The sequence below is a fragment of the Episyrphus balteatus genome, chromosome 2 (assembly GCF_945859705.1).
Source record: "Episyrphus balteatus chromosome 2, idEpiBalt1.1, whole genome shotgun sequence".
NCBI lineage: Eukaryota > Metazoa > Arthropoda > Insecta > Diptera > Syrphidae > Episyrphus > Episyrphus balteatus.
In genome coordinates this window covers 12,823,324-12,850,016 of record NC_079135.1, presented here as the reverse complement: position 1 = coordinate 12,850,016, position 26,693 = coordinate 12,823,324, and the positions used below count along the sequence as shown (strand labels likewise).

At 29.6% G+C, this 26,693-nt stretch overlaps 1 protein-coding gene across 2 annotated transcripts in view; it reads left to right on the top strand.

The window, feature by feature from the left end:
* The first annotated feature begins 934 nt into the window (after positions 1-934).
* The window catches only part of LOC129912765 (3-phosphoinositide-dependent protein kinase 1), a 44,995-nt gene continuing 19,236 nt past the window's right edge, over positions 935-26,693 (top strand). Inside the window, exons 1-2 of one of the 2 annotated variants that reach the window (XM_055991168.1) lie at positions 935-1,237; positions 26,030-26,369. In XM_055991168.1, coding sequence (XP_055847143.1) covers positions 1,205-1,237; positions 26,030-26,369 — 373 coding nt within the window. In that variant the 5' untranslated portion in view covers positions 935-1,204. Of the gene's footprint in view, positions 1,238-19,034; positions 20,022-26,029; positions 26,370-26,693 lie in introns of those variants that run through there. The other variant, XM_055991167.1, reaches the window with a different exon arrangement.

The following is a 26,693-nucleotide window of genomic DNA, read 5'->3' as shown; positions in this document are numbered from 1 at the left end:
TTCCTCTGTCTTCTCCTCTTCTTTTAATTTCCGATTGTTCTCAATTTCTACTCCCAACAACCAACCATCTGAGCCATCCTCCCCTACCTACCCCAATTCTAAAATGCAACAACCATCATACACAAGCGCGCAATACACAAAAAATTGCACCCTTCTCCAGCCAGCAGTCGTCTCCATCATCATGCAATTTCCTACGTCATCACAACCGTATACTCTACTACGTTCCATATTTACCCACCCATACTCTTACTCAAAAAATTTTCCACTATTTCCACCGTACTATATTCTTCAAACTATCCATATTCCCGTTCATCATTATATCTTCTCTACTACTACCCTTCCGCTAGCTCTGTTTGGTTTTAGTTTTATTCTATTCGACAAAATGCACAAAAACTGCATTGGTATGAGTAAAAAAAAAACCTATAGTTTCGTGTGACTAGCAGCAAAATATAGTTCGCACCATACAATATTCCCCAACTCGTCCCTCTTCTGTTATACTACACCGAAGAAGGGTTGGTTTGTGTGCTACTAGTTTGTGGAACGGAAAATGTGCAATTTCATATTTAAATTGTTGTTCTATGGGAAAAAGCTTCACACTACAACCTACAGCTAGCTTGCTACGACATCGAGACACACTACACTCAATCTACTCTCTGTGTTGCACAGCAATATTTAGCTCTCTAAATAATAGTATACGTCGAGGGAACGGTCCTCTTTTGGTGCTCTTGAACTTGAATTTATAAATTGTAGTTTTTTTTACAATAATAAACAAATCAAATAAAAACAACATATCGTGGGACAATTTTTTTTTTTGTAAAAATTAAAAAAAAAAATTTTAAAAAAAATCGTACACTCGGGCGTATGCGTGTTATTTTTTTTTATGAATTTTTTTTTTCATTCTTTTTGTTGTTAAATAATTAATTATTCATGAATCGTGTGTGTGCGCTTCACATTAACTGATTTTTCCGCCATGTTACGTGTGCATATTGTTATTGTTTATAATCTGAGTGTATTTACACGGCAAAACGCGTAGTAAAAAGGCACGGATTCTACACGGTCGGGTCCATTCTGTGATGTGTGTTTATTATAACACACTGCTGCGTTCCCAATTGGTGTAAAATATATAAGAAAAAAGAATACCTACTAATACAACCTACATTATTACAAGAAGTGAAATCTTAACAGGATAACAGTGGAGTCCTTTATGAAGAAAAAGCTTAGCCGTTTTATCAGAATGGTAAGCAGGTTGATGATTGATTTCTCATGTGTGTTTTGTGTGTGGTATGTTTACTTAACGTGTGTGGGGGGAGGTCATTTTCTATTATCTCAACGTTGTTGGTGACCTTTCATTTTCGAAATCGAAATCGATTGAGAAAGGTTTTGTTTGTTTTGTTGCATTTTATTTGCAATTGTAAACTCACACCTGTCGCCCTAACAATGACAATCGAGGTGCATTTGGATTACAATCTAAAAATAGTTTTTTTAAGTTTTTTGTTATTGTTTTTTTTTTTTGTATTTATTCATGTTTCATTTGAACAGATAGACAGATAGATATAAATATAAGAAAAAGAAGAAGGCGATGAAATAAAAAAAATAAGCAGCAAAAATCAATACGAGCAAGGACAGCTGTTCGGTTTGTTATTATTATTTGAGTATGCTTTACTATGTAAATGGTGGTGTTGGTGGCGCTAGTGTAGTGTGTAGTAACCTTCTTTTTTTTTGTAATTACGTAGTAGTTTTCTCTTTAGGCCTAGTTTTTGCGATTGGAAAATGTGGAACAATTGGCATTATATTTTTTTTGTTTTTTTTTTTTTTAATTTTGACATTGGTTTCATTGAAAAGGAAGACAAATACAAAATCAATTGATATTGAGATTGACTCTTGTAATAATAAGTAGAGCATTACATATGCGTCTCATGTAAGCCTATAAAAAAGCTGTCGCTAGCCTATAACAAACTAACAAGTTGTTTTTTTTTTTTACTTTGTATCTCTCTCTAAATTTGTACTAAAGTGATGGTTGTGCTATGAAAATTTACTCAGATGTATACAAATCATTATCCGGTGTTTTTTTTTTTTTTTTTTTGTATTTTTGTTGTTGTATCTGACAACAAGGTTAATTTATAAATTAACTCTGGTGGAAGTTATCTCACTATTGCGACTTTTTGTTTTGTTTCTATTATTGTTAAGCAAGGTTAGGTCTGTTATTAAATGTTATAAGATTCCAAAAAGAAGAATATAAAAAAGATTTTTTTAGAGGAGAATACTATAAAAATAAAAATGCGCATTTATTTTTGTATGCAAGAAGAGAGTTGATTTATTGATTTAATATATTTGTTTTTATTTTTTTTTATGTCATTATGGTGTTGTGTGAAGATGACGCCTTTACTTTGTTTTTTTTTTATCTTAAAAATGAATGATGACCTAAAATTTGTTTTATTTTATTTTTTATTTGGTTGTTTCTTGTCTTAAAGATATTGCGTCGTGATAATATCAAAAAAATCATGAAAAGAAAGAGAGATGTATAGATGTGGTTTATTACTTACTGTGGGTCAATGCCACTTGTAAGTAATTATTTGAAAAAAAAAGAAAAATTAAAGCTGCTTCTTTAAGATATTACAAGCTCTATTGTGTTATTAATATTAAAAATGGGGAGATGGAAAATTTTTAATCATTTCAGTCTAGAGATTATTTTTTATTATTATTAAGTCTATGGTAAACTGTGCTTCGTTGATTTTGGGAAAAGAAAGAAAGGATATTTTGTTTTGTTGCGCTATTGTTTTGAGAAATTTAAAAGAGTCTCATTTTTTTTTGTGTGTTTTATAGAGATTCAAGGAGATTTTTAATAATCTTAGATTGTGCATTGTTGCATATATTTAACTTTATAAACTTGTTAGCAGAGAGGGGCTTAAAATTTTATGGTCTGGAGTACATAAATGGAAAATTCGTATTATTCGAAAACCAATTAAGCTAAAAAATGTTGATGATTTTTTATATCAAAAATAGTTAGACTTATGTTCTGAAATATTTTAATTGACATTGAATTTTTTACAGGGTGTCCCAAAAGTAATGAAAAAAAAAAAGGAATATGCTGACCAGCTTAAGAGCTCTCAGAATTTGGCGAACTTGTTCATCCCGAATCCTTAAAATTTTCAATTGAATTCCTGTGAAATTTCGAAAAATTTCTACTTTTTTGTATTTTTTTCAACAAAACATGTTTTTTCAAAGCAAAAAAAAAAACAAACAATCTTAGACTCTTGGTGCAACATTGTATACATTTTACTTGCGAATTGCGATATAGTTACTACATATCAATTTATGCATTGGTAAAAAAAAATGAGATAACAATTTTCCATGATATTACGATGATAGGGAATGCGAATAAAGTGGGTCTGTCAGTTATTCAAGATGTTTGTCGTCGGTCTGTGTCGATCTACTTCAAACTTGGTATGTAGCAGTTTTTGAATCCTGTACAGAGGGGTTTTTGGATTTTTTTTTACCAAAAATAACGGTGCCTGTCATATACAAATTTTGGAAAAGTTTAATTTTCTCAAAAAAGACTCCTACGATTCTGATAAAAAAAATTCAAAAAGGTAAAAAAAAAATTTTTTTTTCAAAAATCGTTATTTTTAACGAAAGCAGTTTTATAATTTTTATATAAATCAAAAATTATAGCTGTGATCCCATTCGAGATCATGACTGTCGTCGATAATGGAGAAGGAGAAATCAAAAATTAAATTTAGAAAAAAAATAATTTCTGGATTTAAAAAAAAAAATTTAATTTTTTTTGAAAAATCGAATTTTCGAAAACGAGACATTGATTTTTTTTTGAAATTTTGGTTTAAGGTGTTAATTAATACTAAATGGGATACCAACTTTATTTTAAAACATTTTTTTCAAGAAATTATTTATAAAAAATTAGTTTATTTAAAAACACGGCTCGAACGATTTTGAATTTGAATTCTTAAAATGCATCCTTATATTAAACTGCATACTTTTTTTGGAGCTCGATTTTATTTAGGTAAAAAGTTTTTTTTTTATTTGAAGAACGAATTTTATGTTTTTTTTTTATTTTCATATAAATTTACCAAATTTGAATAAATAATTCTCAAAAATTTTAGCATTTTAAATTCCACGAGCAAGTACCTATGTTCGACCCAGTCGTGCATTTTATTTTAACAGAAATTTTCAATATTGAACACTCATAGTGTCACTTACCGGATTGTGTGACAAAAGTCTTATATGATTTGACTCAAATTCCTTCCTGTCAACTGTCAAAAATATCAACATAAAAATGACATTTCAAATGAATGCATCCAGCACAAATTAGGAATTTGACTTGAAAAATTATGTTTTGTAAGAGGATTAACATGTGATTAGTCTAAATATGGGATTAAAAAAGTATTGCAATCACGATTAAGTGATTAGTGGAGTAATATTTCAGGTTTCCATTAATATTAACTTTCCATATACTCATAACTACATCTATTTGTCAACAGAGAAGATTATTATATTCAAATTGACCACCATCGAGCTGCGCAGACAGACAGTCAATAAATTCTTATAATCTTAACTAAATCACATACCATTAGCATATTATCCATGTTAGTTTCATTAATTTTTTTCTCAATTAACCGAAATTAAATTGACACTTTTAACTTAGTTAGTCAAATACACAAAAAATACAACAAAAAATTAAAACCAAACAAACTTTAATATGACATTAATTGATCTGACTTGTTTAACCAGCTTGAAAAAGAAAACATTATCGTAGTCATATATCTTAAAAATTTAGCCTTAAATGATAATGTTCGGGTTAAGTTATGACTTAAAGTGGTATAGGTGATAAAAAATAATGACATTTTTTTTTCATTTGTTTCGAATTTTTGCACTTGAACTTTTGATTTCGGTTATTGAACTTGAATTGTTTGTTTTGTTTATTAGAGACACTAATAGATATAATTATAATGAAATAAATTTAAAGTTTTATAGTAAAGAACAGTTAGTTTAGGTTAAAGAAGACATTTTTTGATCCAGATGAAAGAAGATCGGAAAAAGTTGTACAATTATTGAAACTTGTCAAAATTCTTATAAATTTGATTCCATAAGCGAATTATTTTCTTTTTTATTTTGACAGTTATTTTGTGACAACAGAAGGTCAACTGCCATATATGTAAAGCTTGGGTTAGGTGAAATTTGACAGTCTTACAAACAAACTAAAAGAGCTTTGAGTTTGAAAAAAAAACATCAAAAATAGTTAATTAGCTACATAATTGATAACAATGGATCAGCCGGAGAAAAAAAATCCGGTTATGTTAAAATTTTTTGTGCATTTATATTTATATACGCAAAAAAAACAACACAATATCAAATTTATACGCTTAATTTTTCAACGCCAGAACAAAAGGACAGAAGTTGTTAAACAACAACCTTTTAACTCCTTCATCTCAATTCTCATAAAAAAAAAACCAATCGTTGGGCGCCATTAAAAAAAAAACATACAAAATTTAATAAGTTTGCATTTAACATAAAACTAAACATAATTAATTAAAGAAACTTAGTTCGAAAGTTTGCTTAATATTAGTTGATCCATCGTTATGAAAATTGATCCGAAAACTTTCATTTTAACTGAACTTTTGCTATAAGCCGTTAAATTTGGGTCAATATTGTAGGGAAAAAGCTTTAACTATTTTTGTGTATCTTAATTTGAGGTTAACTCTTTTAAATATGTATTTTCATATTTTATTTATAACCAAAATTCCATTTGTTTCAATCATATTTTAAAAGAAAAAAAAAACCCGCATTGGGCGCCAGTTTAAAGTCCACAATATTTGTATTAATTTAACAATAAAGCCACGTGAATGTGATTCAGTTATAAGCTTCAAATCTATAAGAAATAAATGACTTCTTTAGACAATGTTGCCGTGACGTCTAAACAAAAATAATTTATGAACTAATTCAACCACAAGCCAACCATATTAGTTTAAAATTAATCCCATACGCTCTATCACGTCATGAAACTTAATAATTTAACCTTTATTATAAAAATTTTATGGATCAATATTAACACGCGTCGACTACTCATATAGTTGTACTGAATTTTTTGTTGTTTAATATTATAGAATTATTTTGACAGTTCTTTTGTGACAACATAGCTTTGGTTTAGCCTTGGCTTTGGTTATATGTCGTAAATTTCTGATAGCAATGCATTAAATTATATTGACAGCAAAGTTGACAATTTTACAAACAAATTAAAGCTCTCAACCAACTTGCTTCTCCAGCCAGCTCTATCTCTAGCCAGCCCAACATCTCGTTGGGCCCCAGTTAAGAATCAAAATTCAATAAGTTTCCATTTTTATAAAACTATTTAAAAAGTTTTAGAAGGTATTTGAAGATTGAACCGAAAACTTTTATTTGAACTGAACTTTTGAACCGTTAACCTTTTGGTCAATATCGGGGTTAAAAAAGCCAAATCTTAATCTGCGGTAGACTCTTTTCAATATTTTATTCATAAAAAAACTCGTTTTAATAGCATTAATGATTGAACACAGCTCCGCGTTGGGCGCCAGTGTCCAACTTCGTCTTCAATACTTCTATCCATTTAACATTAAAGCCATGAGAAAGTGGATTCAGCTACAAGCTTTAAGTCTCTAAGAAACAAATGACTTCTTTAGACAATGTTGCCATCAAGTCTAAACAAAAAATTATAATTTACGAACCAATTCCAACCACAAGCCAACCATATTAGTTTAAAAATAACCCCCATACGCTCTATCCATGTCATGAAACTTAATAATTTAACCTTTATTATAAAAAATTTTATGGATCAATATTAACACGCGCCGACTATTCATATTGTTGAACTGAATTATGTTGTTGTTGTTGTTAATTTTTATCGAAAAATGATCACATAATCATAATCCAAAATCTCTGCTTGTGTTTTAAAAATTGCATTAAAAAAAATATATAACCAGCTGCTAGTTTTATGAATTCGTTATATTTTACTCGTGTCTTGTCTATAGTAGCATTCAGATTCAAACTTTGCTTTAGAAAAAAAAAAAAAAAAAAACGAAAACATTCAAACCAAAGTCAGACAGACAGACAGACATATTCAAATATTAAACAAGGTTGTTTGAAAGCAGCACACAAAACAGAACCCGGCCACACGTGCGAATTCTCTCAATTCATTCAAGCTCACTTTTTTTATAAAACCTCTATCTATCTGTAGCTTATGGCACAATGGTTATGGTTTGGTATGTTCTTTATTTTTTTTTTTTTACTAGTTTCCGTTCCCGCGGCAGCAGCGACATAGCCAACGCCTCTAGAATTCTCAGAACTCGCATTTTATTAATTTATGCATGAAATTATATTGAAAAGAAAACTAATATTGACGCAAAAGATCTGTGCGGCACGAAATCAAATATCACACACAACATCGACATCCAAGTCGTTTAGTCCCACTTAACTGGTTTAAAGTGTAAATGCGGCTTCTCTCTTTTCTTCTGTTGGATATGGATTGGCTCATTATCATCTTTATTGGCCCATTCCTCGATATCCCATTTCCATCTACCTGATGCTCGATGCCAGGTTAAGCTTTCATTGAACGAACGAACGAAAAAATTATAAAATCCAAAGCAAGTTGTGGTGCGGTATCCGCAGACAGACTGACTACAATGCCCCCCTTTTTTGTGTGTTGGGTATAAAATACATATATTAAATTAAGTTTAGTTAAAGCTTGTATAAAGAAGTCTTATCCATTGTGGTTTTTTTTTTTTTGTTGTTGTTTATAGTTTGGGAATATAGAAGACGATATCCATTAAGTGGACTTTTATGGAATTTCAAGCCTGCTGATGGTATGGTGGTCAAGCTTATCACACAACATGTCTACCAGCATTCCCTGCGGGTTATCTAGGCACTTTGCTTTCAAATGTGACCCACCGATATGGTTTGACTATGCTAGACCAACAGTCCACCACGAGCATAGATGGAAAATACTCTTTTTCAAGCTTGGCCACTGGAATTCGAGGTCATTACGAACAACACTACTTACAACAAATACAACAACAACAAAAAAACTTAACTTAAATTAAAAATTTAAAAATGCTAATGGACCGGTTATTGTTGGTTTTTGAATGTTTTTCATTGACGTAAGCGACACACAGAATCGTGGCAAGTTTGACGACCTACTCGGGTTATAATGTATTGTGTGTGTACTGTGTACTAAACTGAGAAAATGCCGCCGAACATGTCGGTAACGTCGTCGTCGTCTTTGTGTTGTTATTGTTGTTGGTGTAACTAGTTATATTGTCGTTCATTTTTCGTTCGCTCTGTTGAAATGTATCACTTTCAAAATTCCATCCGTAAATTTTTATAATTGCTTATCCGGGAAAACCTGTTTGCCGGTGTTTTTAAATTTTCGCATGTTTATAATGTCATATGTATGTACTCTCTTGTTTGGCATTTTCTTTCATGGGTGGGCGCTAGTTGTCAGAAATAATTTTTTTTTAAACAACAAATTTCAATTTGACATTTCTCTTTTTCATTTTTCTTTTTGTGAATGCAAAATGCCAAACATAAAAATAATATCTATACCTACAATTTCAGATTAAGATATGCAGTTTTTGGTGACATAATGTAATGTATTGGTTTTGCTATTGCATTCTTGATGTTTTTTTTGACAGATATGTATTGAACTGTCAAAACTTTCAAAAATTTGAGGAACATCATCAGCGATGTTTTGGAGGTAGAGTTACCATGAAAGTTTTCTATGCAGTAGGCAACCCTACAAGTGTGCGGTAACTCTGTCAGACTACCTGACAAACAATTTTGGTTCTATAAAGCCTTACAGATGCAATTGTTGCTTCTATAAAGCATTATAGAAGCAAAATTGTTAGTAGGGTACTGACTTCATTGTTCGAATCATAAATTGCTTAGCGTCCTCAAATGATACAAATGGGTCTCATTTGTATCTGTTGAACTTAAGTGCCACCAGAGGGCTCACTAGTGTTTTCTGATCTCAAGTAGTATGAGCCCCACTACTAACTGCTGATTTCAGACTACTGACGTTTCTAAGCGCCACAAGAATTCTCACGGAAAATATAAAATGCAAGAAAAACTTTACATTTATGATGTTTCTGTCTTAAAACTACTTGCTGTTAAACTAGATACTTCCTGAAATGGCGCTTAAAAATTATTATTCACAAAAAAAATGGTACCTCCCGACTAACAAATTTGCTTTACAGGTGGGAATGTAGCTCCTGTAAAGCTTTATAGAAGGGATATTGTTTATTGGGCTACTTATCAAGCTTCGATGACACCTGACATTAAAGAAAAGGATTGAATAATCTTAGGAATTTAAATCCAGGGGTCGTATCACGGCACACGATTACGATCATACGTTAACGTTTTGACCATTGCTCTCTCTATTTAATCAGTAGAAAGAGATATTGACACATAGCAACCATACGTTAACGAACGTATGCCGTAGTTCGACCCCAGTTGTCAAAAACTTTACCAACTGGAGAAAAATTAAGCACATGCAACTACAGTTTTGAAACCTATGTGGATCACTCTTCATATGGTAGGTATTTTTCAGAAAAAGTGTACAAAAACCTTTCACCTATGCTGAATTTTATTGAGACCTCGAAGCGAAATACCAAGAAGTTCAACAACATTTCCAGGCAGGATGAGAACGCATAACCATTGAGCACTGAAAACAATAAAAACCTGTTTTGAACCAGGTTTCAACCTATTATACCTAAAGTGACCACAAAGAAAAACCACGATTAATTTATTTGAAAGTGGTGAATAACTATAACGCTCTTTTAAATAGATTTCTTTTAAGCTTAAAGCTACGATTAGACTGTAAAAATTTGGTTGACTCTTTGACGTCACCAAAACCACCATCAAAGTGCGAAGTGTCAAAATGTATGTATGTCAATATCATTTTTTTTTTGGTTTACGACCACACAACATTTCATCTTTTGAACATATTTTGACGTCATTAAAAGAAACCAAATAACCCCTTTAAAATTTTGTGGTTTTCATTATAATAGTTAAGCGGAATTAAAAGAAAAACCACAAGAAACTTCTATTAACCTTTTATTGAATTGCCTAAAGTATAGTTTAAAATAATTTCAAGCTTAATATGAATTAATGATCATCAAAAAGTTTAATATTAGAAATTTAATTTTGACATGTGGTATAGATTACCTTATTTAAAACAATAAATTTTGAGTTTGAAGATGAGGAAGAATTTTAACTAAATATATGCAAAATGATTTACGCAAAACAAAATTAAAAAATAAAAATACTCAGCCACGTGCCACTTAAAGTAAAAAAAAATTTAATTACTTTTTAATTTTTATATATATTTAACCCTAACCTTTGAGTAAAACAAAACAAAAACATATTAATACTTTGGCATGATCAAATTTTATATAACATCTTTTTTTGTTGTTCCATAAAAGATATTTTCGATCGTTAAATTTTAAGTTTGCACCTAATAATATTGAAAACAATAAAAGAGAGAAACAGTGTCATTAAATTAGGTAGAGGTAGTTAGAAAATCGCTATAATAATGATGTTACCTATTTTTTGCTAATGAACATGAACATGTTTTAAGTGTTCATTAAATGGTATGCATTTACATATTTTCAAATAAATTATACACGTGTGTTTGCAATAAACAAAAACTACTTATTATTTTCTACTAAATATTTGTTGATGCAACCAACTGGATATAAAAAATCAGAAATAAAAAAAAAAAAAAAAATCATGTGTGCAATTCACACGTGGTAGAAGTGAAACCTTAAAAAATCATTTTTCTTGAAAAAATAGAAAAAATCTACCTATTTTTATTCTATCACCTTCAAATCCATGTTTTTTATATGACAACCTATATAAACCTATATTATCTGAAAGCTTTTTGTCTTAGCTTAAAATATATATATCGATCAGGTCTATGAGATATCTACAGAAAGAGCTAGAATTTTTTGAATTCGATCAGTTTCCATAAAAAAAAAACGAGAAAACACGTATTTTTATCTTCTCACGCTATTAAATGCATTTTTTCCCTAACAACCTATACAAAATTTAATACCATCTAAAAGCTTATTGTCTAAGCTCAAAATATATATATCGATCAGACCTATGAGACATCTACAAAAAGAGCTAGAATTTTTTAAACTCGATGAAATTTCATAAAAAAAGCAAAAAAAAAAAATATTTTTATGTTCTCATGCTATTAAATCAATTTTTTTGTTTGACAACCTATACAAAATTTTATACTATGTGAAAGCTTATTGTTTCACCTTGTATAATGATGCATAAATCTTATTTCAAAGATGTCTACAAGAGAAGTTAGAATTTTTTAAAGTCAACCATGTCGAATTTCCACACTGAGATTACGGTACTTCCTACATTGGTAGCTGGTCATCGCCAACAGATCTCCACAGGTGTTTTGAGGTATTTTTAAATTTTTCAATTTAAGATTGTGTAACTTGTAGAGCACGTATAGTTATGTGTGATATATCAAATAACAGGTTATGTTATCAGCATGCATATTAAAGTTAAATCAAATTGGTATGTGCACTAGATCAAAAGATATAACGTGTGTTGGAAAAGAACATCTTTTTACCGTTATCTCCGAATTTTGAATATGAAATTAATTGAAATTTTGTACAATTATAATTTATTTAATTACCTATCTACTGTATAAATTTCATTCATCTATCTATTAAAACAAAAAAGTTATAACAAGTTGAAGTCGTGTCGCGTTTTCGTTTCATCTTGTTTCAAATCACTACGATACTAAAGAAGTTTTCACTTCAAAAATATTGAATTTGTTTTAAATATTTTGGGTAAAATTATTTAGGTAGGTAAATGCAAATGAGTTTCCTTATTAAAGTTTTAAAGTTATTAAATAAGTTGCTATAGTACAGGTAAAATAGTACATGAAATCAAGAAATAAAAAAAAAATGTTACACTCATGAAACTTGGCAAAAAGTTTGCTTTTGGGATAAGGACAAAAAAAGTCTTTGCAAAAAAAGTTGGGAGGAAGGGTGTTTTTTCGCGGACAAGAGGGAGGGGGTGAAGGTCAAAAATATACTGAAAAAAATTGTTTGTCGAATATCATCATATGACACATGTTTTCAAGGTATTTTTTGATGCTGAATCTAATGACATACAAATAAAGTCAATACGATTGCTCTAAGAAAAGTTATTGCCGATTAAAAACAAGGGTGCTTGTTTTTATTTTTATGTCATTAGATTCAGCATCAAAAAATACCTTGAAAACATGTGTCTTATGATAATATTTGACAAACAATTTTTTTCAGTATATTTTTGACCTTCACCCCCTCCCTCTTGTCTGCGAAAAAACACCCTTCCACCCAACTTTTTTTATAGACTCTTTTGTCCTTGGTTCTTATGCCAAAAGCAAACTTTTTGCCAAGTTTCATGAGTGTAACATTTTTTTTTTTAAATGCCTATTTTACCTGTACTACCTACTATAGAAAAATTAATTTACGAAATCATAAAACATCAAAAATTTACGTATTTTCTTTTCAACAGCATAATTCAGTTTGCTTTGATTATTTTAAAATTGATGCATTTCCAATTCCTGTGAATTGGAATTTTAAGCTTGAAATTTTGAACATTTTACGTCAGAGTTGAAGTTATGAGTATTTGCAAACTTTCCAAGAATTATTTTTGTTTCTATTTTTCGTAATAATACCCTGGGAAAGATTATTTTAAATGTAAGACGTTCTTTACGTTTATTAGTTTACAATTCTGACTATCAAGCATCGTTATGGTGATGTAATTTTAGAAAAAATAATGTTTCTTTTTTTTTCACAAAAGCACTCAACATTTTTCTAGATATTTTATTTGAAATATTTTCTTTAAGATCGAGTTTAAAAATGAACACGCCTAATCAAGTTATAGGTACCCAGGGGCGTACACTCCCTTGGGGCAAGCGGGGCGACGCCCCGGGGCCCCGACCGACCTCAGGGCCCCCACTGAAGACAATGCAGAGAAGGAAACTGTTAGCATAAATTGAGTTACGAAGTAAATTAAAATGAGTTTGAATCACTTCGGATACAAGGGAGACAAATTATGTCATTCAGTGTAATGTATAATGTAGCCACATAATACATATTGATTTGATAAAAAGGTTACCCCATGGGCTCCAAAAGGAAATAAACTGCTTTTTTAAAAGAAAAATTATAATTTTATCTTAGGGCTCCACAAAATATTACTTGAAAAATCTTTGCAACCCAAATAATACATTAGGGGCCCCAAAAAAACAAAAAACAACTTCAAGCCAGGGCCCTGCAGGGACCCCAAATGCCTTTAAGTTAAAAAAAATTGTTCTTTTTTGCCCCAACATAAATACATCAGGGCACAAAACTAAATGCACAAACGGAATGCCACCGAATATTACATCAAATTAGAGGCTTCAATACCTATTAATTCATGGCTCCAAAAAAATTATATTATATTTTAGGGGCTTCTAAGCACTTAATTTTGATAATTTTGAGGCCCCAAAAATTATTTTTCAGGGGCCCCAAAAGAAATAAACTATGTTTGATGATGGAAAATCAAATGTGTACACATTACTTTAGAACAGAGATCCCAAGAACTATCAATTCTAAGCTAAAAAAAATTTATTTTAGGGGTCTCTTAATATTTAATTTTAGTTTTTCAGGGGCCCCAAAATAAAAAAAAATATGTCTGATGATGGAAACTCAAATATGTATTTATTACTTCAGAACAGAGGCCCCAAGAACTATCAATTCTAAGCTTCAAAAATTTTTATTTTAGGGGCCGCTAAATATTTAATTTTGAGGGCCCCAAAATGAATTTTTCAGGGGTCCAACAATAAAAAAAAATTATGTTTGATGATGGAAAATCAAATATGTACATGTACATTAGGGCGTTCGTTATTTTTGAATCATGTTCCTAAGTGGAAAAACTGTTTCTAAATAATAAAAAAAAATCCTCTAATTTTTTCAGATTTTTATTTTGACACTAGATGGCGCCCCAAGAGGGTTAAAGTTTTTTAACATTTGAAATAGGTATTGTATAGCTATTTTTTTAGATATAGACTTCAATCAAAATTTTTTGATTGTCTACGTTAAACAAAAAGGTATAGATCATTTTTCTAGGACCAGGGGTTTAGTCAGGGCATGCATGGCTTTGTTGGATTTTATTTTATTTTTCATGCTACTCATTTGCTTGTTTAAATAAAACATAAAACATACAAAAAAGCCATGCATGCCCTGACTAAACCCCTGGTCCTAGAAAAATGATCTATACCTTTTTGAAAACGTTGTTTAACGTAGACAAGGACCTCATCAAAAAATTTTGATTGAAGTCTATATCTAAAAAAATACCTATACCATACCTATTTCAAATGTTAAAAAACTTTAACCCTCTTGGGGCGCCATCTAGTGTCAAAATAAAAATCTGAAAAAATTAGAGGATTTTTTTTTATTATTTAGAAACAGTTTTTCCACTTAGGAACTTGATTCCCAAAAAAAAACCTAAATAACGAACGCCCTAATGTACATATTACTTCAGAACAGAGGCCCCAAGAACTATCAATTCTAAGCTAAAAAAAATTATTATAGGGGTCTCTAAATATATCATTTTAGGCAAAGTGCATTACGAACATATTAAAACATTAAAATAAACCTAAAAATGTATAAGCCATACAAAAAAAATGTATGGCGTATACGTACTTTTTTTGTATCAAAGGGGCCCCAAAATTTAGTCTTGCCCCGGGGCCCCGACGATTCAACGTACGCCACTGGGTACCAATTGTAATGTTGTATCTTCTCCTTCTTAAATGTTCAATTTTCTTTTTAATAAATAACTCCCAACAGGAAAAAAACTAACATTTTTATTAGTTATTCCACCTATTCGATAATAAATTTTAAGCCCACCTACAACTTACTACTTTAAACCGAAAAATAAACTTTACGAATGATAAATAATGTAGTTGAAGTCGTGTTTTGTCCCTTTTCGGCAACGTCTATACCTCTTCAAAGCGATCGTAAACCTCCCAGCGTACCTATAACAAAACCACACCTGCTTATAAATTGGTTAATTGTTATTTTGAAAGGTTGATGTGTGTTTACAGGATTTATACTTCTGTAAACAAACTTCAAACAATGTTGTGGGTTCAAAAATTTATTACATTTTTATCACCAATAAATTATTGTGTTAAATATCCACAACAACATTTCACCTTTTTATTTTTGTTATTTGACAAACAATTTTTAATTTACAATTAATACGCTAATCATTTTTTTGATGGGTATCATCGTACCTACCTAGGCGATGAGGAATGATAATAAGGAAATTATAAAAAAAAAAAATAGAGGTAGCAACAGGTGGGCAGGTACTTTGAGGTTTCGAATTCAAACACTGTAGTGTTTTACAAGTGTTATGTAAAATCTGTTAAATCTTATTGTGATGAGTTACATGAGATTTTTGTCCCAGCTCTTATCATGTAGATTGCAGACATATCGGATCATTTTTTGATGACTGTTTTTGTTGAATATCTTCTTCTAGAGTTGCCTAATTGCGACCGTCTCCCGTTTCCGGTCATTTTTCGGAAAATCGTTATAAGTACTGATTTCGTAGGGTTTGTTCCAAATTTTTGTTCTTCTCTTATATGTTAAAACACCATAAGAGCGAAAATTTTGAATAAGCCCTACGAATTCACTTCTTTTACGATTTTCCTGTAGCCAGAAACTGGAGACGGCCGAAATTAGGCAACTCTACCCTACGAAATGTTAGCAACTTCAAGTCATTATTTGAAATTTTACAAGTCAAACTGGCTCTACCCTACTAGCAATTTTGCTTCTATAATGCTTTACAGAAGCAACAATTGCACCTGTAAAGCTTTATAGAATAGTTATTGTTTGTCGAGTAGTCTTCTCAAAAATTAGAGCCATTAAAACTTTTTCTAAAATTTTCACATTTTCACTGTAGGTAGGTATAAAAACATTGAATTTTGGAAAAAGAAGAATTTTTTAAAGTATGAAGTAGGTATTTCTTATTAATTTAAGAGGCAGTCCTGGACTGGGGACGCATTTTAAAAAGCTTTTAGATAATGACGTCCAGGGTCTCCAAGAATTTTATATCTTAGGTATATACATTCAAATCAAATTCATATCTTTCTGTTTTTTATCAGTGCCTAGTTTTCTTTCCATACATTTTTCACCTGAACCCGGTTTTTGACTCCGTAAACAATTTATTGGTCATATCTCAGGCATTAATGAACCGATTTAAAAAAATTCAAAGACTCTTGGTAGACATCAATTATTATAATATTAACTCATTTCGTTTAAAATGACACTTAACGATTTTGAGATAGTTCCTTCTGTTTAGAAAATTTCAGGAATTTGCAAAAACTAACATTGCAGCTAGATTTATCATCCACAAAATCATATAAAAACACTCTCATATTGCGTTGATCTTAAAATCTATACTCAAACCCGGTAACCGGTATAACGTTTAAGCTGAGTAAGGTAATAGTTTTTTTTTAAATTAACTCGAAAAATATGGGTCATATAGAAAAATTTATTAAGTTAAAAGTTATAGAAAATAAAATTTACTACAAGTTTTATCTATATAATTTATATCAAAAATCAAAAATGGCCGAGTTATTCATTTAAAACTGTTTTTCCTTTAATCCAAGATGGCGGCTTTGGCTCAAGCTCGATTTTCCCGAAAAAAATGTTTTTAAGCTCCTAATGACTCCCTCTACAGTACCATCAAAAAAATTTCACGGTTAAATTTTCCCATTTCAGCTTTATTGAAAAAAAACCAAAAAGGGGGCTTTTGCACCCCTATCTTCAATTTCCCCCCTCTTTTATAATAGCACTCCCCAGTTTTATCTTCTTTTAAAACCAATTGAATGATTCCTGCAATAAAAACCCGTAAACGTCTCGAACGTCACGGAAGTCGGAAACCAAAATCAGTAAGGTTTTAGGTAGGTACCTACTTAGGTTATAAAACAACATTTGTCGAAGGAGGTGGTCTCACAATACTGTGTACTGTTGTCTGCAAATACCACTCACTGTAGATAACAGTAAAACCGACATATCTACAGACCTACCTGGTTTCTCCTTTCACTTCCCATAACATTGTTGTTAGTAAGTTTTTATGGAATATGGAACCAACTAGGTTTACCTACCTTCCTCTACCTAGATTTGAATGGTAGGTATACTTACATACCTTACCTACTCTCTCTCTCCCATCACTCAACCAAAACATAAATAGATAAAAGCAACAGAGAAACAACAAAATTATATAATTTCAAAAATTCCAAACAAACAATCCACTTCCACTACACTCAACAGTGCAACTCCCAAAGAGCCCCCAATCTCCGCCACCAGCGCCACCTATATCCCCCACCCAATTTAAGCACCATTCAAGAGATTCAACAGTGAGAGCCAGGCACCAACAACCAAAACCAACAGCACCTAACCGACCTCAATCTGCAAAAGAAATAACAACATAACATAAACAACAACAAAACAGAAGTAAACAATACAAAATGGCAAACTATATTTTTAAGGAACAAACAAACAAAACACACTGTCGAACTGGACTTGGTTAAAAAGAGGAGAGAACACTGGTGGATTGGATTATCTTTATCACCAACAAGGCAACACAACGAACCATCCGCCACACCAATTTTACCATTTACCCTACCATCATCATCATCAACATCACCAAGCGCAAAGCGCGCGCAAGTAACCAACGGTATTTCACTCAAATTCTTTACTTCCCTTTCTTCTCCTCTGCCCCGTTAGACTGTTTGCATTTTCAAACAAAAAATAGATAGGAAAAAATTTTAAAACAAAAGAAAAAGTGGAAGAAACATACTAACAACAAAAACAATAATAACAACAACCAACGTCCCTCATCCAATCCAACATGGAAAAAAAATTAAAACAACTACAAAAATGAAGCCAACCATGCAGCAGCCAACAATTCAACTAAAAACAACAACAACAACGAGAACGACTATACAACAGCATAAAGCAAAATGCAAAGTCCAAAGATTATTTATTTTGTTTTGTTCGGGTTTTTCTTCGTTCATTTGCTTGCTACATATTTATTCTCTGCTTCAGCATCGACTTCTCGTTCTCATCATCATCAGCTTCTTCTTCTCTTCCCTCTCACTTTCTGTCTTTCTCTTTTTCTTGGGTTTTCGTTTCTTTCATTTTTTTTTTGTTGTTGTTTGGGTTTTGTAATTGTTTTTTGTTTTCATTTCATTTTCGTGGTCATTGTTTTTCACCCTGTCCCTCTTGTGTGTTATCTGTGTTGAATATTTTGATGATGGCAAAGACGATGACGACGAGGCCAATGTGGATAGTGGATTTATTTGTTAGGTGGGGATATTTTATGCTTCAACTTTTGAATGAATTATGGATCTTAATTAATTTAACAACATTTCAATCAATGGCCTTTTACAAAAAAAAAGGAGAAATCCTTCAAATTCCAACAATTTTTTTCGCTCTTTTACAACAACACAATACACAACAAAACAAATTCCCACAAAAATGAAGTATGGATTGGATTGTATATTAACCTAGCCTAGAATACTGTACGCATTTATTTCCAATAAGCGTGTTTTCATCCAGTGACACAGATTTTATGATATACATAATTTTTGTATTAAAAAAAAAAAGTTACGCGCTTGTATATTCCATTCAAAGCCAACAACAATGTCAGCAGGCAGGAAGCCCCTCTTTTAAAGACCTAAATGCATTCATTTTAACTGTAATTCGTCATACGTTCCACAAAATGATTAAGCATTTTTTGTATTATTTTAATCATCACAGATAGGCTTGTTTGTTTTCGTTTTTTTTTTTTCTGTAGTTGCTGATAAAAAAGTTACACACAAAATTCATTGATAAAAAACAATGAACTACTCTCTTGGTGAGGCGGGAATGAGTGTGTGTTCAAAATTCAAAAAAAAAAAAAGAAGTGAAGAAGATTTGTATTTAAAAACAAAAACATACCAAAGATTATATTGAAGAGAGGGAGATGGAGAATTATCATATTCCAAAGCGTTCCACATAAATTGAAAATGAACATAAAAACGGGAAAGAGTTTGAGAGAATGTTAAAGAAAAAGAGAGAAGCAAAATTGGATGAATTCTTCGTTCCACTAAATACATACACAAAACAAAAAATCCATCGAAAACGGGACATACAAAATATACACAGCGAATGAAAAGAGGAACGAACAAACAGACAAAAACTGATGGCAAAATGTTGGGGAGTTTTTCAAAATAGTAAAATATACGCGAATTCAAATTTCAATTCCTTACAGTTTGTTCGTAGGCTTTGATCGTCGCGGTCATAATCAGCGGATGCACTTTTCTTTAGTTTTTTGAAAAATAAATACAAAAATATTACAAGTTTTTTTCCCACATCAAAAAAAAAACAAAAATATATTTTTTATTTCTGTTTTTTATATTTTTTCTGTGGAAATATAAATAAGTTCTGTTTGTTTTTGTGTGCAAAAAATTGTATAATTGAGTTTATGCATCCTAAATGATTGAAAAAAGCAAAAGAAGATAAAAACAACAGTTATACACTCAAGTGCCCCCCATTTATTTCAAAACAAAACACAAAAAAATAAATAATTGGAAAAAAGTGTTTTGAAAAATTTATAAAAAAAAAAACAAGTGCAGTTATGATAAATTCATCAAAATAAAAGAAATAGAAGAAAAAACAACAAAGTGATTTTTTAAAATCTGAGAAAAAAAAAAAAAAGTTTGGAGAGCGTTTTGTGGATTATTCCAGAGACCACTCGAAGAGTGCGCGAAAAATTCAAAAAGAAAAATAATACAAAACTGTTATTATTTATTTATTTAATTTATTATTTATTTTTTCTTGTGAAAATTGGAGTTAATTTAAAGCCTCCTAATGAAATGTAAAAGTTGGTTGAATGAATTCAACAATTTTGTTGTCCGTAAAGTGAAATCGATAAAGGTAAGGAAAATAATATTTTTTTTTGGGTGTGGAGATTAGTTTAAATTTTTAACAAGGTCAGGAATAATTAATTTTAATAAAAAATGAGTATTCTTCCACTGAATTACCGATGAAATAAAAAATTAATAGGGACTTGGGGGATACAAAAAATTATTATGGCGCAAAAACTGAAAAATCGCTTATTTAAAAAAAAATTGCTGAAAAATATTTATTTGTTAGGATTTGCTTAATCAAATCAATGCTTTTTATCTTTCATATCTATTTGCAGTTAAGCAAATAATTTGTAAAAAAAAAAATATAAAACTCATCGTACAAATATTTTGCTTCAACCCTTTTTGAACGCAAAACTGTACTTAACCCTTTTTTCTAATTTCATTACTAATAATATGGATAAAAATTATATTAAATATTTTTTTTTTTTAAAATTGTGTGTGCACCTTAAAAAAATCAATTTATTCGATTTTTAAAGCTTAAACTTAAATATTCTGTATGAACCTTTAAAAAAATGGTTTAGTTCCACGTTGCATAATTTTTAAAACTACTTAAAAAATTATTGTGTATGCAACTTAAGAATTGGTAGATTTCCCATTGCAAAAAAAATCAAATTCTGTTTGAAGATTAAATAATGGCAGAGTTCCCCGTTAAAAATTGTTGTTTGCACTATTTAAATAAAATATTCTGTGTGGAGCCTAAAAATTGCATCATTCATCGTTGTAAAATAATCAATTTACTGTTTATTAAGACTTTTAACAAATTATGTATTCTGTTTAAAGCTTAAAAAATGGAAGGGTTTTTAATGTATAGTTTTAATTTTTTGGGATTCTTAAAACTTAAAAAAATTGAATTTAATTCATTTTCGAAACTAAAAAAAATCATTTTGTTTAAGGCTTAAACATTTTCGCACTTTAAAAAAATATTCAGTTTGAAACTTTAAAAAATGGCAGAGTTCCGCGAAAAAAAAAGATTGCATTTTTGAAATTTAAAACAAATTTATTCTGTATGGAGCTTAAAAATGGTATCATTCACCTGTCTTAAAAAAATCAATTAATTGGATTTTAGAGGCTTAGAACAAATGAATCTATTTAAAATTTACAAAATGAGAGTGTTTCCATTAATTAAAATTATTGAATTCCTGAAACGAAAAATGGCAAAAAATCAATTTCATGCATTTCTTAAACTAAAAAGAAATCATTTTCTTAGAGCTTAAAAATGTTCGGATTTTTGAAACAAGTAGGTACATATTAAGTTTCAAAATAAAAATGAGCGAAGTTGCCCGTTAGCATTTAAAAAAAGGTATTTAGATTTTTTGAAAATAGAAAACAAAAAATTATTCTGTTTGGAGCTTAAAAAAATGGCATCATTCAACTTAATAAAATTCTTATTATTAGATATCTTAGACTTAAGACATATAAAACATAAAAATTAAATGAGTGCGTCCAGCACTAATACTAACTAATCCTAGTTGTTTAATTTAATTAAACGAGTTCGTCTAGTCATACAACTAACTAATCATTTTTGTTTAATTTAATTAAATGAGTGCGTCCAGCGCTAAACTAAAATTATAAAATGTTCATATTTAAAAAATAATAGCCATCGATTGAAAATAATCTTCGATCAAAGGTGGGTGGAAAATATGGCATAACTTAAACAGATTTGTTAAAAGAAATGGGTGTGTTTCGCTGGTTAATTTTCTTGCAATAAATTTAACAGTGTAAGATTATTCTATGTATTTTTTAAGAAAAATTTAAGTGCATTTGATTCATTTATCTCAGATTTTTGCAATAAATTTAACATTATTTGTCTCAACCGCCTAAAGCAATCAATAGTTTGTGTATTGATAATCTTCAAGTCTCCAATTTGCCTTAAATGTTATTTATTTACTCAAACTCTAATAAAGGCAAAATAATACAACAGTAAAAAAAAAACTCCAGTCAAATACCTTTCACTTGCAATGTTTTGAATTATTATTGTTTTTTTTTTTTCTTGTTGTCTCTTCATTCTTCGGAAATTTTTATTTTACCATTTTTTTTTTTTTTGTATATTTTTGTATCGAGAAAGAAAAGAAAAATTCCATCTATCTGTTTTGTTTTTCTTCTATATTTTCTTTCAAATTTTTTATTTCCTCCTCTCGAAATCTCTTTCGATTACTATATTCTGTTATGTTTATGTTGATTTTTTTTCTACTTTACTTGTTTTTTTTTTTTTTTTGCTTTTTCTTGTGTTTCAATTCCAATTGTGACAAACAACACAGAACACCAGAAAAATTATGTCTCGCGCTCTATTTTAATCGTGTGGAATGTGAATTGGAATGTATGTAATCAATACTATCTACAATAAATTCATTCTCTCACAAATCTCTCACAACACTGGAAAGTCCACTTAACTCCACCACAACACAAAATGAATGAATGAAAAAGCTCAAAAATGTCCCCTCTTTTTGTATATTTTTTTTGATATTTAGTTTATATTTTGTTGTTTTTGGGGGGGCTTTTTTCGCTAAGTTCATTTTTTTTTCTCATATTATGTAGGTATTCACACGATCCACATGGATGAGAAAAATAGAGATAAAGTTATAATATAATAAAAATCTTTTTTTCGGGCTAGTATAGTGGATGGTTGGAAAATAAAAATACAAAATGAATTTAGTCGAGTTCCCCCCTTTTGAAACACATGTAGTCTCTTATTGAATACAAAATAAAAACCCTTGTTTGAGAAAAAATTAAATAATATTTATGCAAAGTGAAAAGTGTAAATTAAAAAAAAAAAGCTTATCCAAAAAAAAAGGGGGAGAAAAGTGCGAAAAATTTTTAATTCAAGTCCTTTCGCAAGGACATGATTATTGTATAGCCAAAAAAAAGCAAATTCGAAAGAAAATTTAGTTCAATTCTTTTTATTTTAAACCAAATTTTTTTTTTCTTTCTTAGTTAAATTACATATTTTATAAGAGTCAAAGTGAAGAGAAGAAAAAAATTAAAATAAAAAATATATCCCTATTCTCGTTTCGTTATCTGTCTCGTTCATACTGCCGGGATTTAAATCGTTCTTTTACAATACAACTATCTCATATTGTGTACCTACATACATATAGTATACTCATGTAGAGTATAATTGTGTTCAAGAGAAAAAAAAAAATTAAAGAAGGTAGCTTGTGTACTACTCCTACACTTGTGGATTTTACCGCGCAACTTTGTAATAAAAGTGGTTTAATAAAAAAAAAGAATATAATAAAAATAGCTAATTTAATCACAATTTTGTGTTCAAGTTGAGTTAGAAAAATTATGAATCAAAATCATCGAAACGTCAAATTAAATTGTTGTCATTAATAAAAATGTACGTAAAAATTGTGGTAATACCTTAAAATAATTTATACCGTTATATTTTTTGTTTTAAATGACATTTAATACATGACATGTGTAACAGATATAGGCAGCGTTCAGATAAGAATAGGTACACTTAAAAAAAAAGTAAATAAACAAAACTAAAAAAAAAATTTTTGTCTGTCTGGACTTGAAGGAAGTAGGTATACCAACCTACTCATCTTTTGACACATTCTTGGTGTGTGGGGGCTATAAAAAATCTTAAATTTCTTACATAAAAGTGACAGTAAATTATTGGTTTTGACGGCGACCTCCAACCAAAAAGGGGGGCGTTGGCCAATAGAAAGAAAATGTATATTATTTTTTTTTTTTTGTTTATTTATATTTCAAAATATACCGACATAATAAAACACAAAAAAAAAAAAAAAATTGTCGTCTAGACATTGCTTGTTCTTTATTCTTTTTTCGTCTATTTTTAATTATATATTTATTTGAATTTTGTTGAGTGAATTGTGTTATGTTCAAAGTCTATCACCCCTCTTATTTTTTTATAATATTACTACAGACAATCAAATCAAAAGGAAAAATGTAGAAATTATTTATTAGATTATTTAATGATTTTGTCAGCAAAAGTGTATAATAAAAAATTAGAACGTTCATAAATACAATACAATACTTCACTCACAAAAGATAGAGCTTCTACCTACCACAGGTTAAAATCGTTATCATTACATTGTTAATTTATTAGCTTTTTTTTTAATGTTTAATTTCTGTTTTGAATTAGCAATCTTTTTTGATTTTTTGTAGGTAGGTATGTATGTTTTTTGGGTATTTTTCCATGACTTGAACTTTTGGGTAATTTTTTATTAAATTTATGTGATGCAGTTAAAAATGAAAAAGATTTTTATCTTTATTTGCTTTAGATTTAATTTCTACACAAAGTGGAATTTCTTTTGATGATTTATGTATAGAATTATTACCGATAAAAACATCCTGTAACGAATGTCATCATTTTATTTAAAACTATCAAATTTTTAAACTGAACTCGTTTGTTTTTTAAAAAGAATTTGGTTGAATTCGTTCATTTATTAATTCTCAATTAAGTTTATTTCAAATAGTTAACCTTTTAAGCTGAATTCATTCATTTGATTTCAGATTTTCATATTTTTTAGCTGAATCCATTCATTTTATTTTAGATTTACAGGTACTTTTAAGCTGAATATGTTCATTTTACTTTTAATTCACTAACTTTTCAGTGAAATCCGTTCATTTCACTCATTTTAAGCTGAATTCATTCATTAAATTTAAAGTTCATATGCTTTTAAGCTGAATCCTTTCATTTCAATTCCCATACTTTGTCATTTTAGAGTTAAGGTGCAAACAGATTGAACTGTCTTTTTGAACTTTGATTACACTATGTTTTGAATGGGATGTGTTCAAAGATTTTTTTTTATTTAAAAATTAAACAAAAAAACTAGTAAATTTATTTATCAATTATTTAAATAACTAAATCAAACGATTATTTGTTTTTCTTTCTAATTTTTTATTATATCTAAAACAAACCACTTTCGTCTCGTTATTTCTCACACCAAATCAAATCAAATGATTGTTTTTTGTCACCTCGGCTATAAACTTTCTGATATTCCTCGTGATATTAATTTATCTATTTATCAACAAATTAATCTATCTAATTTTTTGTTTTGTCTTCCTCTTTAACTGATTAAAACTAGAAAAAACACAAAATTTCACACCTAGATAAATACCTAAAGTAGGTATATTTTTCAAAAACAATAAAATAAACAAAATAAAAAAAAAAAACTTGATATACTTGAAAAAGTTGTTAATTATTAACAATTAAAGCCGTGTGGCGTAGAAGAGAAAACGTTTATTGAACCTTATCCAAACAAAAAATAACAAAAAATAAAACAATCTTTTTTTTTTTTGAAAACGTAAAACCACACACAAAACAATTATTGAAAATCGATCACTCTACTCTTTGTGATGTGTGTGATTATTCTTTATCGATCTCTCTAATGAGTTTAATCACACACAAAAGGGGGATACCCCACTCTCCCATTCATCTTTGCTAGTTTTGAGTTTGATTTCAAATTAGATAGGCTCCATTTGATCAATAAAAATACATTTTATATCCATTAAATCATTAGGAATGGTTTGATTTTACATGTACCTATTATGCTGTGAAGTGTTTTTTGTTTAAACAAAATGAAAAAAAAAAAAAAACAAAAATAAAACAATCCCATCAGCAGAAAATTGAAATACAACGTACATACCTCTCTACTTACCTATTACACTATTATTACCACTCTGTGGTGTATTCGATTCAACACAACAGAGAGCTCACAGCATCTCACTGCTGAGACACATATGTAAGCAATAAACTGTGTTTGTTAAGGAGTTAATGACCCACTACCTATTATATTTCTCGCACTCTCAGTTGGAGGCCGAGTTACTTAAACTGGTGCTCTGTGTATCAAGCTAATAGTTTTTTGTGTTTTGTTTTTTTAAAAAAGAATTAAGAGGAATGAGGGGTTTCAATAACATCCTTGAACTCTACATTCAGAGTTCATGAGAGTTTTTTTTTTGTATACATTTTTGGGGAATTTTCTTAATTTTTGTTGTCAATTTTTTTTATAACATTTTTCTTTATTTGTTTTTTTTTTTTTTTTACAGATAAACGGTCAACAACAAGTTCTAAGTAACACAATGCCAGCTATGCCAAAAGAAAAATCTACACCCGTATCGTTGAGTGAGAGTAATTTCTCAGAATTAGAAAAAATGAAAGAACAATTGATGATGGCTACATCAACTCAATCAAATGTACCAACATCAAATTCAACAAATAGTAATAGATACGGCAATGGTGGTGACCATCATCATCAACAACAACAGCAGCAACAATCACATCACAGAAATAGTGTTTGTGGATGTGGTGCTATATCGGCACCAATTGATACAATAAGTCGGATACCAACAGTGTTGACAGCTAATTCAACAGTGACAGCTACAAATGGTAAGTTAAAATAAAAAAAAAAAATATATTATCAATGATTTTAAATTTCTTTTGTTAAAAAAAAATAATAAAAATTTTACTGAACGCATTAATTTTCAATAAGAAATGTTGTATTTCAATAAAATCACGCTGAACGCAGTCATTTTTGTATTAACAACTGTCAATTTATACCTGAAGGCTACAGTCATATCTCTGAATGCAACCATTTTGATGAATGAATGACAATTACTATTTAATACAAACAAAAATGGCTGCTTTCAGCGACTTTTTGTCTTGGTTTGTGTTAATAAGATTTTAATTGAATAGAATATTATAAAAGTATTA